This window comes from Clarias gariepinus, chromosome 11 (genome assembly GCF_024256425.1).
Source record: "Clarias gariepinus isolate MV-2021 ecotype Netherlands chromosome 11, CGAR_prim_01v2, whole genome shotgun sequence".
Taxonomy (NCBI): domain Eukaryota; kingdom Metazoa; phylum Chordata; class Actinopteri; order Siluriformes; family Clariidae; genus Clarias; species Clarias gariepinus.
Window position 1 is genome coordinate 20464270 of NC_071110.1, and position 15475 is coordinate 20479744.

The 15475-nt window shown below is 36.3% G+C and overlaps 1 protein-coding gene across 2 annotated transcripts; it reads left to right on the forward strand.

The window, feature by feature from the left end:
- Nucleotides 1-8306: 8306 nt before the first annotated feature.
- Nucleotides 8307-14086, forward strand: ca4b (carbonic anhydrase IV b). 2 transcript variants are annotated; one of them, XM_053506870.1, is made up of 8 exons: nt 8307-8562; nt 9706-9747; nt 9847-10008; nt 10420-10565; nt 10663-10734; nt 12923-12989; nt 13161-13324; nt 13672-14086. In XM_053506870.1, exons 1-8 carry the CDS (start codon nt 8499-8501, stop codon nt 13840-13842), a joined length of 888 nt encoding a protein of 295 aa, XP_053362845.1. In that variant the 5' UTR covers nt 8307-8498; the 3' UTR covers nt 13843-14086. The 2 variants fall into 2 exon arrangements, with proteins under 2 accessions (XP_053362845.1, XP_053362844.1); XM_053506869.1 differs by having other exon boundaries at nt 8309-8562; nt 10642-10734.
- Nucleotides 14087-15475: the final 1389 nt, after the last annotated feature.

The window sequence follows — 15475 nt, forward strand, 5'->3', positions numbered from 1 at the left end:
AAGATGACATTTATGATAGGTAGGCGGGAAAATGTCCAGTTTTTTGTTTTTGTTTTTTTTACAAAAGGCTGGAAAAAATAAACTCACTGGAAAAGTGACAAATACATATAAGACTATGCATTTAAACACAGCTCTGAAACACGGCTCTGAAAACACAGCTATTGAAACAGCTCTGACAGCCTTAGCTACAGGCTGGTGCTTAGGCCTACATTTCCTAAATGGAGATTTAAAATTTTACATGAATAGTATATTTAAATCCTGAACTCAAGGCCCAAACTAGTTATGAGATCAGGAGATAGGCCCAATGTATTTATGTTGCAAAGCTATATTGTATACACAGCAATAAATGTAAGGGGAAAAAAAGTCATAAGTTCAGCGGTTGTATATCTAGTGTATATATAGCCTATTTACCCACTGTGTGTAAACATGTGTGTGAATGGTGACTGGAGGTCCTACCATCGTTGTACAAGATGGAAATAAATACAATGGTCACCATTGGTCTTCATTCCAATATAAACAGGTATGATATTTATATTTAAAAGTTTCCCTTTTTTTCTTGCTACTGTACCATGGTGCTATGTCTTCACTAAATATTGCAAAATATTTCCATTGACCCAAAAGTTTTGGAACGGCTCAGAGACGTAACCGCTGCATCTGCTGCTGCATCTGCTGCTGCATCTGCAGATAATAACTTTGACTGGAAGGTCCTCATCAGCAGACATGGATGAAGATGGTGCTGTTAACCTGGAGACAAGAGGGTTCCTGTTGAGTAACCATGGTTGTCCCTAGTACTCTCTCTACAAACATAACCTGCCATTCTAGGGTTGAACATTGGAGGTGGTGACAAACCGCACATGACTCAGGCACACCTAGCACTCTCCTAGTTTGGAGAATTCCCAGGCACATGGAAATGGGAATAAAGGTAAATAAAGGTGTCTTCAACCAGGACACAAGAGTGTGTGATATCCCATACAAAGGGAACTGGAATGATAAATAAATGGTGAAAAAGCACTGTATACAGAGTTTCGGGGCCTGGAGCCTATCCCAGGAGACTTAACCTTAAGAAAAACCAGACTCAAAAGGGAATCGATTCTCATTTGTGTAATATGAGTGCGATCATAATTAAATCCCTTCTGTAATTGTGTGCTACATGGTCAGAAGTGTAATTGTAAAACATCAAATTAATTTTAGTTAACATTAAGTCCACTTTATTGATTATACCAATAAAGTCATTCTGGTGACTTATCGAGACTTACTTAGGTTTTTTAGTAAGTATAATTATGTTTATGTTTTAGACATCTCTGTAGAACAAAATTCCAAATCCCTGTATATGGGCAATTGTAATGGCAGCCCTCTTTAACTCAACTGAAAATTCAGTGACATCACTTTTTGTATCTTAGCATTTCTTCTAAGGTCAAACAGAAGGGTCATCCAAGTGAAATATGTACTATCTACATGAGCTTTAAATAAAAGGCTGGAACCAATAACCCCCCAAAGTCTTTTACTGAAGCACAGGGTGAAACAGTTACGATGTAAACAGAAAGCAGAAGTAGTGGGAAGTTAAGAAGCATGCATTGTCCAATGTCCTTTTCATATTCCTCAACCTTTTTAAGCTGGTGTCTCTCATGAGGTCTGATGTAATAGGCATCTGTGTGTCACCATTAAAATAGCTGAAGCTATTAGCACTTTTGAAGAGGTAGATGTGTCATTGCATTTACAGCTTTTGCGAAGTAAAAACAGATGCTTCACAACAAGAGGCAAACCACTTGTCACCCTCAAGCCATATTCATTGAACTGATGAAACCAAAATAAAACTGCACCAAAATGAGGGGGAAAAAAAATTATGGAGAAAAAAGAAACATCTTATGATCTAAAGCATACCGCATCATCTGTTTAACATGGTGGAGACAAGCATGGCTTCCAATGTAACTGCATCAGTGGTGTTTAAAATTTCCATAGCATTTCAATATAATGTATTGCCAGTTTTCAGTAACTACGTTAAGCATATGGACAGTTTGGTCATTGAGGGCCTTGTATATTTTCTTGTATGTGTATAGAATACAAAGAACAATCTTTAATCAATCTTTATTGAGTCTTCATTTTCACACTGCTGGGCAGTAAATGGCAGCACAGTGGCGCAGATGTTAGCACTGTCACCCAGGGTCTGGGTTCAATTTCTGCCACAGGGTCTGTGTGCATTAATTAGTGCCAGATTTCAGGACATATGAGACAAAATGGTTAAATTCCCACAGGAAGAATAAATATGTTAATTTGTCTGTGGAGGTTCAGTTTTTATAGTCTACTTTCCTTTTCTTGGAGTAAGCCACGCTCTGTCATTTTTAGTTTCTTCCGCCCAGTCCGTTTATATACAGTAAAATATTGTGTTGGTTGGCTCCATCAAGAGACGCGTATACACACATACACCCCAAAAAAATAGCTAGATTAATGGTATATTAATTATTCCTAATTATCAGAAAAGCTTCAGACAACTGTCACTAGATCTGACAGTCTGGATCTCTATTGCCATCCACTATTTAGTGATGCTGGCAATAGAGAATGCTTTTGAAAAAAAAAGAAAAAAATGAAGCCAGAAGGACACACAAACAAGCAACAGGCCTGGCAATGCATTTCAAGAGAAGAAACTAAGCATTTGGTCTATGCGTTCTAGATTTCAGGCAGTTATTGATTGCAAAGGATTTTCATCAAGTATTAAAGGTGATCCTTATGTTTGTGTTCATGTTAGTTTGTTTCATAACTTATGAGATCCCAAAAGTGTGTGTGTGAGAATTGGCTGTAATTTCTAAATGGTTAATGCCACATTTTTTTCAAAATCCTTGAATTAAATAAAAATCTTGGCTTCTCTTACTTCTTGACTGTTTCAAGTCAGTGTGGTGGGCCAGAAAATTATTAAAAATGTATGGACCTAACTATATCTGCCACTGGGTACATTGCCGGTCCCAAGCCTGGGAGGGCTACAATTGGAAGGTTGCGTCAGAAAGGGCATCCAGCGCAAAACCTGCGCCAAGTTGTTGGCGGATCAGGTGGTGGCTGATCTGTGGCGAAACCTCAACAGGAGCAGCCAAAAACTAACAATAACTCTGTATGTATATGCAATCTGGGTTTTGTGGCATTTGGCCTTTGTACACCATTACATTGAATATACACTAAATGGGCCTAAAACATAACCTTGTGAAATATTAAACTTTAATTTTATTACAGAAGTCATATTTACATCATAAAAGACCTGAGCCAGGAAAGGATTGTTCTTTTAAACCATAAAATGTTTTGTAATCTATTAAAATCAGCTGCACTAAGGTCAAGGAGTATAAGCAAGGAGACACAACCCTGTTCAAAGGGCAATAGTTTGTTATTTACCAGTTTGTTTTATTCACCACCTGTTCTTTGATAAGGCATACATTTTATGAATTTATAAATGTTGACATTAAATCAATGAGCATAACTGCTGGGCTTCAAGCTTTTTGGAATCTTGGACATAAAGAGGATATTTGATATTGCTATAGTTATACAGCTCGCAGGAGTCAAGGTCAGGTTCTTTTTAATCAGGGGTTTGATAATTGCTGGTGTGAAAATTCAATTCAATTCAATTTTATTTGTATAGTGCTTTTAGCAATTTTCATTGCCGCAAAGCAGCTTTACACAGTCAAAAGAATTATTTAAGTTTGTATGAAATGTGAATTTGTATGAATCAAAAATGGTCAGTTTGTCCCTGGTGAGCAAGCCGAGGGCGACAGTGGCAAGGAAAAACTCCCTGAGATGGCAATAGGAAGAAACCTTAAGAGGAACCAGACTCAACAGGGAACCCATCCTCATTTGGGTGCAACAGAAAGCAGTAAATGATCTGCATTTATACAGTGTGTAGGGTGGGAGGCAGTTCAGCTATAATAGCTGATGTTAATTGATGTTAATATGGAGTCCAGGTAGTTATTGAAGACCCAGGTAGACTTGTAAGAAGTTCCAGTCATGAACTATCGAACTGTCAAGTCCCCAGAGAAACAGTTGCCAACACCAGTCAAGGCCAGAACCGTCTTCTAGGTAGAGAGAACCATCCCCAGACACCAGACGCATCCCAGAGAGACACACGGGGCATCCATGTGACGAGATCTTCAGCCAGAAGCGGGGCACCAGGATGGGTCAGACAGGTCGGGAGGGCAGAGGGAGTCTGGATCACTGGCAGCTCAGGAACGACATGTGTAGCTCGACAGAGAGAGAGAAAGAGTGAAAGGGGGAGACAGGAGGAGAGAAGAAAGAGAAAGAGGGGGGGGGAGAGAAGAAGAGAAGAGATGGCAGTTAGGTATGGTCACAGTCACACAATGTATAATGTGAATGTATATTAACTGTAGAGTGCAAGCAGAGACTCCGGCAGGACTAACTATGACAGCATAACTAAAAGGGAGAGCCAGAAGGAAACACAGACATGAGGGCTTCCTGACATGTAAAGCAAACAATCACCTCACCGTCAGCAAACCTGAGTGATCAATGAGAGTGAGAAAGACAGCATCCAAACATACCAGTTCACCATAATACTCTACGTCCATGAGTCCCCCAGATCTGCTCCTTTACCTATGGCAAATCTATTTATAAAAATGCTTGGCTAAATAAATAGGTTTTTAGCCTGGACTTAAACACTGAGACTGTGTCTGAGTCCCGAACACTATTTGGAAGACTATTCCATAATTTTGGGGCTTTGTAAGAAAAAGCTCTGCCCCCAGCTGTATTTTTCATAATACGCGGTACTGACAAGCAGCCTGCATCCTTTGATCGAAGTAGGTGTGGCAGATCGTAAGACACTAGCAGTTCGCTCAGGTACTGCGGCGCGAGCCCATTTAATGCTTTATATGTCAAGAGTAGTATTTTAAAATCAATGCGAAATTTCACAGGGAGCCAATGGAGTGAAGATAAGATAGGGGTGATGTGCTCATATCTTCTGGTTCTAGTGAGGACTCTCGCTGCTGCATTCTGGACTAGCTGAAGCTTATTTATGCATCTAGCTGAACAACCAGACAGTAAGGCATTACATAGTCCAACCTAGAGGTGATAAAAGCATGAACTAGATTTTCTGTGTCGTTTAGCGACAATAAATTTCTTATCCTGGCAATATTTCTGAGGTGAAAGAATGCTATCCTGGTAATATTATCTACATGTGCTTCAAATGAAAGGCTGGAATCAATGATCACACCAAGGTCTTTCACTGTTGCATTTGATGAAACAGAAAGGCCATCTAAAGTTACGGTGTGATCTAAAATTTTACTCCTAGCTGTATGCGGTCCTATGACTAGAACTTCTGTCTTATCCGGATTTAGCAGAAGGAAGTTAATTAGCATCCAATTTCTTATGTCCTGCACACATTGCTCAATTTTAGTAAGCTGTTTTTTCTCATCAGGTTTTGCTGAGACATATAACTGTGTATCGTCAGCATAACAATGAAAACTAATACCATGCTTACGGATTATGTTGCCCAGAGGAAGCATGTAAAGGGAAAAAAGCAGTGGACCTAAAACTGAACCCTGCGGAACGCCAAACTCCATTAGAGAACATGCAGAATAATCACCATTTAAGTCTACATACTGATAACGATGGGTCAGATAGGATCTGAGCCAGGAGAGGGCTGTACCCTTAATTCCTACTACATTTTCTAATCTGTGAAGAAGAATACTATGATCAACGTTGTCAAAAGCTGCACTGAGGTCAAGTAATACAAGCATAGTTACACAAGTTACGATATGCATCGACAGTAGAAACACTGATCACAACCCCTCCGATTGGTTGACGAAATGGAAAAAGACCGGCTCAACTTTTTTTTGTAACACGTGTTATGCGCTGAAATGCCCCCCTGCCATGGATTGCCCTCCTACATAATCGCTATCAAATATTATATTAGAACATAAATTTATAGGTTAATGGTTTACAAATTACAAATTACATGAGACAATAAAATAAAATGAGCAATATGAAAATAAATATGTTGTATATGAAAAAATATAAATATTATGTATAGTTTTATATTGTTTATTTTATAATAAAATTAGTTTCGTCCAATTTATCATTATAAAATATAAATTTTTAATATATATAAATATTTATTAGCATATTTTTATGACAAACCCCTGAAAAATAAATGTTACAAAATAAACATTATACAAGAATTTGTATTAATGGTCTTGATGGCTGTCTCGTGCCTAGGGTTTATTATAATAGTAATATCATATTTGATAATAATAAACCTATGAATTTATGTTCATATATAATATTTGATAGCGATTATGTGTGTGTGTGTGTGGGTGGGGGAGTCCATGGCAGGGGGCATATACTTTTCTTTTTCCACGTGAGTCGGTCATGCTCTTTAACCAATCAGATGTGACCTCGCCATTTCAACCAATCATAACCCGCCAGGAGCGCAGGCTAAATCCTGTTTACATGAAATAAACCAGCTCCCGAGCAGGTTCAAGCTTACGGATATGTTGCTATGACAACAAATGCTAGAAGCGCATCGAAGAACGAAACAATCCAAGATCAGGACAAATCCACAACAATCAAATCCAGCTAACTGAGTTAGCGACGTACGAAGAACGGACCCCTGATGCTGATAGAGTTCTGCTGTGATTGGATGATATGAATGGAGAGCATGCATTTATACTACAACTAACCCCAGCTCAACTGTTGGTGGTGGCTAGATGGGATGTGACGGCTGATAACTCATTCTTATTAACCCAATTTAGTGGTTTTGGTGTATCTTTCTCTCAAATGTGTTGAGATTGGTTAAGTAGTGCTTGTGCCCCCATTTATTGTCTTTTTGACCTGGAGACTCTATTGAAGGAGAAGTGAGTGTTAATTTCAGTTGTCCATCATAAGTTTTAGTTTCTAATATTTGGCTTTTGGGTTAAGAAGGGAGGAGGGTGCCGTTTCTGTTTTCAAAATACTTTTCTCTTGTTTTATTAGTTAGGGAATTAGTTTAATCCTTTGTATTTTTTTTCTTTGAAAGTTTAGGCAGCTGGGCTAACAGTTAGTTGCCTTATGTTTATGTTGGCCTTGCCCCCTCCTGAAGTTATTACCCCTTTTTCTTTTGTTTTGTTAATTGCTTAATACCTATGTAAAACTTCTCTTTTTGTAGCCATTGGTTGTTTGGGTCACGTTACCCCATATATGGGGCTGAACTCTGGAGTTTCTTTTTGCCACCACACACCGTCTCACTCACATTTATTTCCGTTGCTGTCTACCCTAGACCTACAGTAAGGCTGTAACATTGTCCAGAACCCTAACTTCTCCCATGACTGTAGAAGAGAATTTGGGGGTATTATCTGCTTGATGATCTTAAGGTTGAAGATTTTGATGACAAAATTAATTTAATTAATTTTCTGAGAGGTGTAAAACATTTAAATTTATTTTATTTAAATGTCTTATAGTTAGTGTGACATATCATTATTTATCAAAGTGTTTAGCTTCAAATTTCAAGTCTGAAGTTTTTTGCCTGGTAATTATTATTATTATTATTTTATTTTTATTTTTTTTTAATTAGGACCAAATAAATAATAGAAATTATATTGTAGAGCATGTCCATGATAAGTAAGTATAATTATGTATATGTTTTAGACATCTCTGTAGAACGAAATTCCAAATCCCGGTGAATGGGCAATTGTAATGCCAGCCCTCTTTAGCTCAAGCAATTGCAATTAGATTTTCCATAAACTAAAGAATATCTGAGATGAGTAGGTTAATTAAACCTTAGGATTTATACATCGAGATCAATATTCTGCAAATGTTTTAATTTAGTTTTAAGGTAATCTTTTCAATGTTCAGCAGAATTTATGACCTGTACAGTTGCTGTTTCCAGTGTATTCCATTTCATATTCATGTTACATGTAATGCTTATGCATGCACTGACCTGATGAACTTGGGTTCACTTTGTCTTCTTAAATAAAAAGTCACTGCAAACCAATTAGAGCTATTCTGACTGAGTACTTTTACCCTATGATAAATCAGCTCTATAAGAAAGGGAGTGGTCTTTTTTTGCAACAGTATCTTAAAAATCATTGTGTTGTTTGTATATGTTCCTTCCTCCAGCACAATTTAAGAATCCTTACTAAAGTTTTGAAACTGTTCTTGTGGCCTAACCCCATAATCAGACATGAGTGTGTGTTGAATTTCCATGCATAATAAAGAAGTGAGTTCTTAGAGCTTATCACAAATTTTTTACAGGTTTTGTAGGAAGTCCCATAAAACTGTCTAAGCTGCAAAATATTGATTTCTTTTATAATTATGCTTGACATATTTTGGGTACATCCTTATGCAAACACAGTATTTTATGATTTTAGGGAACGGACAAAATTGCAGTTGATGGGTACATCAGAAAGGAGGAGTTACTGACATGTGTTGTAAGATACCAGAGAGCCATAAACTATAAAAGGCTTCTCTGCTACTCTTTACAGTTAAGCTAATGATAATCTTGGCTGAGTTTTGTGACCATAGTGAGCAAGTAAAGCATGATGCAAATCTTAAAGTTGTTAGCTGTTTTGGTCTATGTGTTGGGAATGACTTGGGCTGCAGGTACAGTATGTTATTGAATTTCAATTCTCTCTATACTTTTTCATTATCGTTTAGATTCTATACTGTACATTTTTTTTTATCTAACGAGTTATTTTTAAAAAACAGACTGAATAACAAATTTATTATGAAACGAAAGCCTTTTAAGTTGCTCATAGTAAGGCCAAACCTTGGAAATAGATCATTTTCACATCTTGACTTTATTTTTCTATACAGTTTACAGATATAAGCTGGTTCAGGTGTTGTTTATTCTAAGTATAGTATTTATTTAAATGTTAATAGATTTACTTGTTAAAGCGACCTGTAAGTTTTTATGTTTGCAGACAGTAGAATAATGTGTATTAATTTGCATAAAAATTGAGACTTCTCTAAAAGGGTGGTTTCATCAAGTTTGCACTATACTAACATTCTTCTTCGGCAACTACAAAAAAACAACCCAACAAATATCTAAGTTAAAAAAATATATTTTGATATGAGGTGATTATTTGGAATCGTACTTTTGACAGTAGCATTTAATTTCAAATGTACATTCCTATTTCTATTGTACATTACTTATAGAAAATAGCTAAGTGTGTGTGTGTGTGTGTCATTCATATATGATTCTGGCACAGTTTTAGCTGAGTCTAGAGCTTTATTATAAGGAAATATACATACCACAGATGAATTTCACACAATAAGTCAGTTACCAAGTTTTTGAGGAACTGTTTCAGGGTCTTTAACCACTGCATAAAAACTTGCAGCAAATCTGGGGACCAGTAATTATTTAAAACCCTGTAATAGAGATTTTCATTAGTGGGCTTCATTATTTATTTTCTTTTCATATCTAAGTCTTTTTTTCATGTATTGATTATCCTTCTTCATCTCCCTTTTTTTCATATTTATACTTAATTTGTAAATCTTTTGCTCAATCTTTTCTACTTAATCTTTGAAGTCTTTTCCACAAAGACTGTGAGGGTTTTGACATGCATTTATTTATCCTTCTTGAGGTCTGCAAACTAAACCATATAGTTAAACCAGATTTCAGTATTAGTCTATTGTGCAAACAGTGTACTTCATGTACAGTAGGCTGAAATTACTAGGCTCCAGTTTAGCTGCAAAAGTAAAACTTCAAGTCTGTCATGTCATAAAGCTAAACTGCTCTTTCAGATTGGTGCTATAAATCTCAAGTCTCCCATAATATTTGCAAAGGTGCGTTCTGATCATTCACATACTGATACTTCACAAAAGATTTTTAACATATAAATATCGTGAACATTGTGACAAATTTGTAAACTGTTTTCTCTGTAGGACCAGACGAATGGAAGGACATAGTACCAACCTGTGGCAGTAAAAACCAGTCACCTGTTAACATTGAAACAAAAAGGGTCGTTATTAACAACCTTACCCCATTTAGTTTTCAAGGTTACCAACATACTTTTCATAGTGTAATCACAAATAATGGTCACACAGGTGAGACATTAATCAGATGATATTAATTAGAAGGTTGTAAACTGACTATATGAAAAATAATTTTTTTAATCCATTTTGAAATAAGGCTGTAACATAGCAAAATGTGGAAAAAATGAGGCACTGTAAATACTTTCCAGATGCACTGTATGTTTTGTGATGCGCATTTAAACAATATGATAATGCCATTCCCTATGTGATTTTGAATCACTGCTGAACTATATTATGTTAACAATTTAGCGACTAAGCAAAATAAACAACATGAAATGGTATTATAAATATGAATATTTCCCAAAAGTTACATTAGTGTCTGTTGTAGTTTTACTGCATTATATGAATGATTTACTTCAATTGGCAGCATAAAAGAATCACTGAACTGGGTAATGAAGCTATTCTCTATTTCTTTTTCCCCAGTCAAGGTGAACGTGTCAGATGAAGCTGTGATTAGTAATGCAGGACTTGTAGGGAATTACAAAGCAGTGGAAGTGCATTTTCACTGGGGGAAAAATGGTGGGCCAGGATCAGAGCACACTATTGATGAAGAGCAGTACCCTATGGAGGTGTGTTGAATGATAAGTTAGCATGCTGATTTAGTTATTGTATTATTTTAATACATAAGTGGCTTTGTCACCACAGATGCATATTGTTCACATAAAGGACAAGTACAACTCTGTTCAAGAGGCTACTAAAGACCCAAATGGACTAGCAGTACTTGGATTTTTGTACCAGGTCAGTTTTTTATTATATACAGTGTATATACTAAATATATTTAGGACTGTGTATTTCAACAATAATGTTGTAAAAATCCAAATAACTTTACAGATCTTCATTGTAAAGGGTTTAAACAATGTTTTCCATGCATGTTCAATTAACCATAATCAATTAATTAACATGCACCTGTGGAATGGTCGTTAAGACCTTAACAGCTTACAGAAAGTAGGCATTTAAGGTCACAGTTCTAAAAACGCAGGACACTAAAGAGACTTGTCTACCGACTGTGAAAAACACCCAAAGAAAGATTGACAGGGTCCCTGCTCATCTGCGTGAACGTGCATTAGGCATGCTGCAGGGAGGCATGAGGACTGCTGATGTGGCTAGGGCAATAAATCGCCATGTCCGCACTGTGAGACGCCTAGGACAGCGCTACAGGGAGACAGGAAGGACAGCTGATCATCCTTGCAGTGGAAGACCACGTGTAACAACACCTGCACAGGATTGGTACATCCGAATATCACACCTGCGTGACAGGTACAGGATGGCCACAACAACTGTCCGAGTCACACCAGGAACACACAATCCCTCCATCAGTGCTCAGACTGTCCGCAATAGGCAGTCCATGAGGAGGAGATGCACTGCAGTACTTCAAGCAGCTGGTGGCCACACCAGATACTGACTGGTACTTTTGATTTTGAGCCTCCCTTCATTCAGGGACACATTGTGAAACATTTTTGTTATGTCTTATGGTGTTGACTCTTTTAGTGTTCATACAAATATTTACACATTAAATTTACTGAAAGTAAAAACAGTTGAAAGTCAGAGGACATTTCTTTTTTTGCTGAGTGTATATATATATCGTCAGGGGTAGCTCAGTGGTTAAGGCGTTGGACTACGGTTCGGAAGATCCCAGGTTCAAACCCCACAACCACCAAGTTGCCACTGTTGGGCCCTTGAGCAAGGCCCTTAACCCTCAACTGCTCAGATGTGTAATGAGATAAAAATGTAAGTCGCTCTGGATAAGAGCGTCTGCCAAATGACTAAATGTAAATGTAAATGTAAATATATATATATATATATATATATACAGTATATACACTACCGTTCAAAAGTTTGGGGTCACTTTCTAACTCCATGATCGTTCCTGATTTTTATTTCTTTCCACATTGTAAGGCGTCTAAAAACTGCATTAATCTCCTTTGAACAGTTAATGGTGAGATGTTTCTGCCACTTATGCTCTGTGAAGACTTCATAACGCCTCTAATCTGAAGTGCTGTTAATTGGTCATTTTTCAGGCTGATAACTCTAAATGAACTTTTCGTGTGCAGCAGAGGTAGATTTTGGTCTCGCCCTCCTGGGATAGCCTTTATGAGAGCCAGTTTCATTATTGTGCGTGACGGATTTTGCAAATGCATCTGACAATATTGTTCTTGCAAGAACTATTACAGAAAGGCTGACCTCTGTGTCTTAAAATAACAACTAACTGTTATTTTTGGTGTCTTTACATAATTACCTAATCCTATATGCGTTATTTTATAGTTTTGAAATCCCCAGTATTTAGTATAGTACAATACAATAGTATTGTTTTGTACTATACTAAATATAGTATTTAGTTTACTAATATATACATAGTAAACTAAATAAAATTAGGAAGTTATACATTTTAACCCCTTACTTTAAGGTCCACAAACCATTATGTCTTTTATAAATGCTTTCATAATTACACATCAAGTCACATATTTATAGCCATATTAGTAACAATTACACTTAAATAAATATTATAGCTTATTATCCTAAAGAAAACCATGATTTATCAGATTGCTTTTATTAATAACTAATGCCTTTGTTAAGGACAAGATGCAAGTCAAAAATTAAATAAAATCTAAATTAAATCTTACACTTGGTAAAATGTAACAAACGCTGATAATAGTAATAATTATTAAAGCCTAACTTGTAGTTGTTTGAATGGTGATTTATAAACTTGCCAGAGGTTTTTAAAGTTAACTATTAGCACAAATACAGTTGCATGCTACTGTATACTGTATGTTTAAGTTTGTTAACATTTAAAATGTTTCTTTTTAGCTTATTTGTGAACCACATAAATACTTCAATGTGCCTAAGAGTTCATTCAAAATGATCAAATTGTAATCAAATAGAATTTTTTTTTATATCAAAGCAGTTGCTGCTATCTCTTTTCTCACAGGAATCAGACACTGAAGACAAGAAATATGGGTCCATTATAAATGCGCTGAATATCATAAAATTCCCAGGTAATGTATATGGCTTCATCCATTTTTATGTTCTTTTTGTCAGTTTATGAGGATCATATCTTTTATAAGGTTTTATGGCATGCCATAAAATTTAAAGGTTCAGTTTTAACTCTGTTTGTGTCATGTCCCGAGACTAACTAAATATTTTTTATCAATTAAATTGATTTACAGGCAACCAAACCCAATTAGATTCTCTGAGTTTGGCCATGCTTATTCCTCCCCTTCATAATCTGACTCGCTACTTCCGCTATAAAGGCTCTCTGACGACACCTGACTGTGCAGAGGTTGTCATTTGGACTGTATTTGAAAACACAATTAAACTTAGCAAGGAGCAAGTAAGTTGTGATTGACATTTTTAACACAACTCAGTCTCACACAATATTAAGAAATTGCAACAAGTGGAAAACTAAAATCTGCCTTTAACCCTTATTCATTGCCCTTAATCTTCCAGACATACAGGTTTATAGATAATTTAGTTCTCAATATACTGAGGGTACCATTTCTTCTATTTTTTGCAAATTTCACATTTAATTTGTGTTAATCTGAGAAAATATGAAAATACGATAATAATAATGTCTTCCATTACCTGGAACTCACTGTGTAACAATAATCTGCAATCACTGTGTCAAGTTCTGACCAGTTTGTGTCTGGCAAGTTGACTTTTGTGTTTCTTATTCTACAGCTGAAGACATTCTCTAGTGTCTGGTTTAAAAATGGGACTGCCTTGACTGAAACATTTCGCCCGGTGCAGCCACTCAATGATCGAGTAATCTTTTATTCTGGTAGTCATGTTGCATCTGTCAGTACAGCACTGGTTATTAGTATGTTAATCATTACATTTTATACTGTTTAGAAAATAAGGGATATGAAGTCTATCAGTGATTAGTATTATTGTCACTGTTTGGAGAATTTGAATGTTTTTTATTTAAACAACTATAGTTTTGTTACAGTAAACAATATGCAGATATGTTTTTTAATCACGTGTTCATGACAAATTTGTAGTGTCTTTAATAAAGATAGAACATATGGCTACATGTACACAGACAGACTACATGTTACAGCTAAAACAAAATGATGAAATAAAATGTTTTAATGACAAGTCATTTTCTGACTTCCTGACATATTAAAAAATATAAGTAAAAAAATACTGATCTAAGGTGGTACAGTGGCATAGTGGTTCAATTCCCACCTTGAGGTCCATCTGCGTGACATTTTCCTACTCTTCCTGTGCAACATGGTCTGTGCTTAATGGGTTTCCTCCATGTACTCCTGTTTTTTCCCACAGCCCAAAGACATGTAGCATACAGTAGGATAATTGGTGTTCCTACAGTAAATTGCCCGTAAATTGTGAGTGTGAAAAATAGCAACATGGTCTTAGAGAAGAGGAATAATTAATCAGTGAATAAACATGACGGAGACAGGAAACATTGTGGAATTGTACGCAACCTTATTCGGTACTAGAGCTTAGCAGGATGTAGAAGGGACAATAGGTGAACAAATATTTGTGCAAACCTGACCATCACACCTATATTTCTTCCTTTCACAAATTGTTGCCACAGAGTTGGTGTCACACAGTTATTTAAGATGTATTTAAATGCTGTAACGTTACAATTCTCCTTCACTGGAAAACTGAACAATGTCAGGCAACACAGTAATGTCATTAATGACAACTGTTTAAGGGGAGGGGGGATTTTTATGTAACTCAAAAGTTACAATAATACTAAGCTTATTATACATAATAAGGGGTGTGGCTGAGCATCAAAAAAGCTATCTATCTACTATACATCACTTTACCTACAGTAAAAACTAATTGGAATCGTTATAGTTTACCTTACCAGAAGAAATGACACAGAGTCAACACAGTGTGAGATGACACAGACCGAGGCATAAGGTGTGAATGATGCCACCATAGCAATTTAGCTAAACTAAAGCTAAGCTTGCTGGCTTGTGGTAACTGAAGTAAGTAGGTATGTTTCAACAACAGCCAGATACTGTTCACTCCCATATGCCCATTTATGGATTAACCGGGATTTAGGCACACAGTTGCTGCCAAGACAAAGATGACCAGAGTTTTCACAGTTAAGATTCAAAAACAGGTTTTCAGAAAACCTGAGGGGGATGTAATGAAGGGTTTGTTATTTTTATACAGTCTATGTGTGCACTGAAATGAACATGGAAAAAAAAAAAGTAAAGTAAGAAAAATTGGGCCGCAATCACTGAAGAGATCAAAAGGCTGCAACCATACTGTATACAGTCAACAATACAATAAATGGTCACTATGCTAAAACATTTTATATTCAGACAAACTCTTCATGGGTTTTCCCAGAGCAGGCTTTATTAACATCGGTTTAATAACGTTTTTTATTTCTTTAAACACAGTTATGTATTAAGGGTTGGATTAGTACTTTATTAGAGTCAGATCTAGTCTATACAACAACATCAAGTGTCAAAGTTTGGTGTTGGGCCACAACTAGCTGCCAAAACTC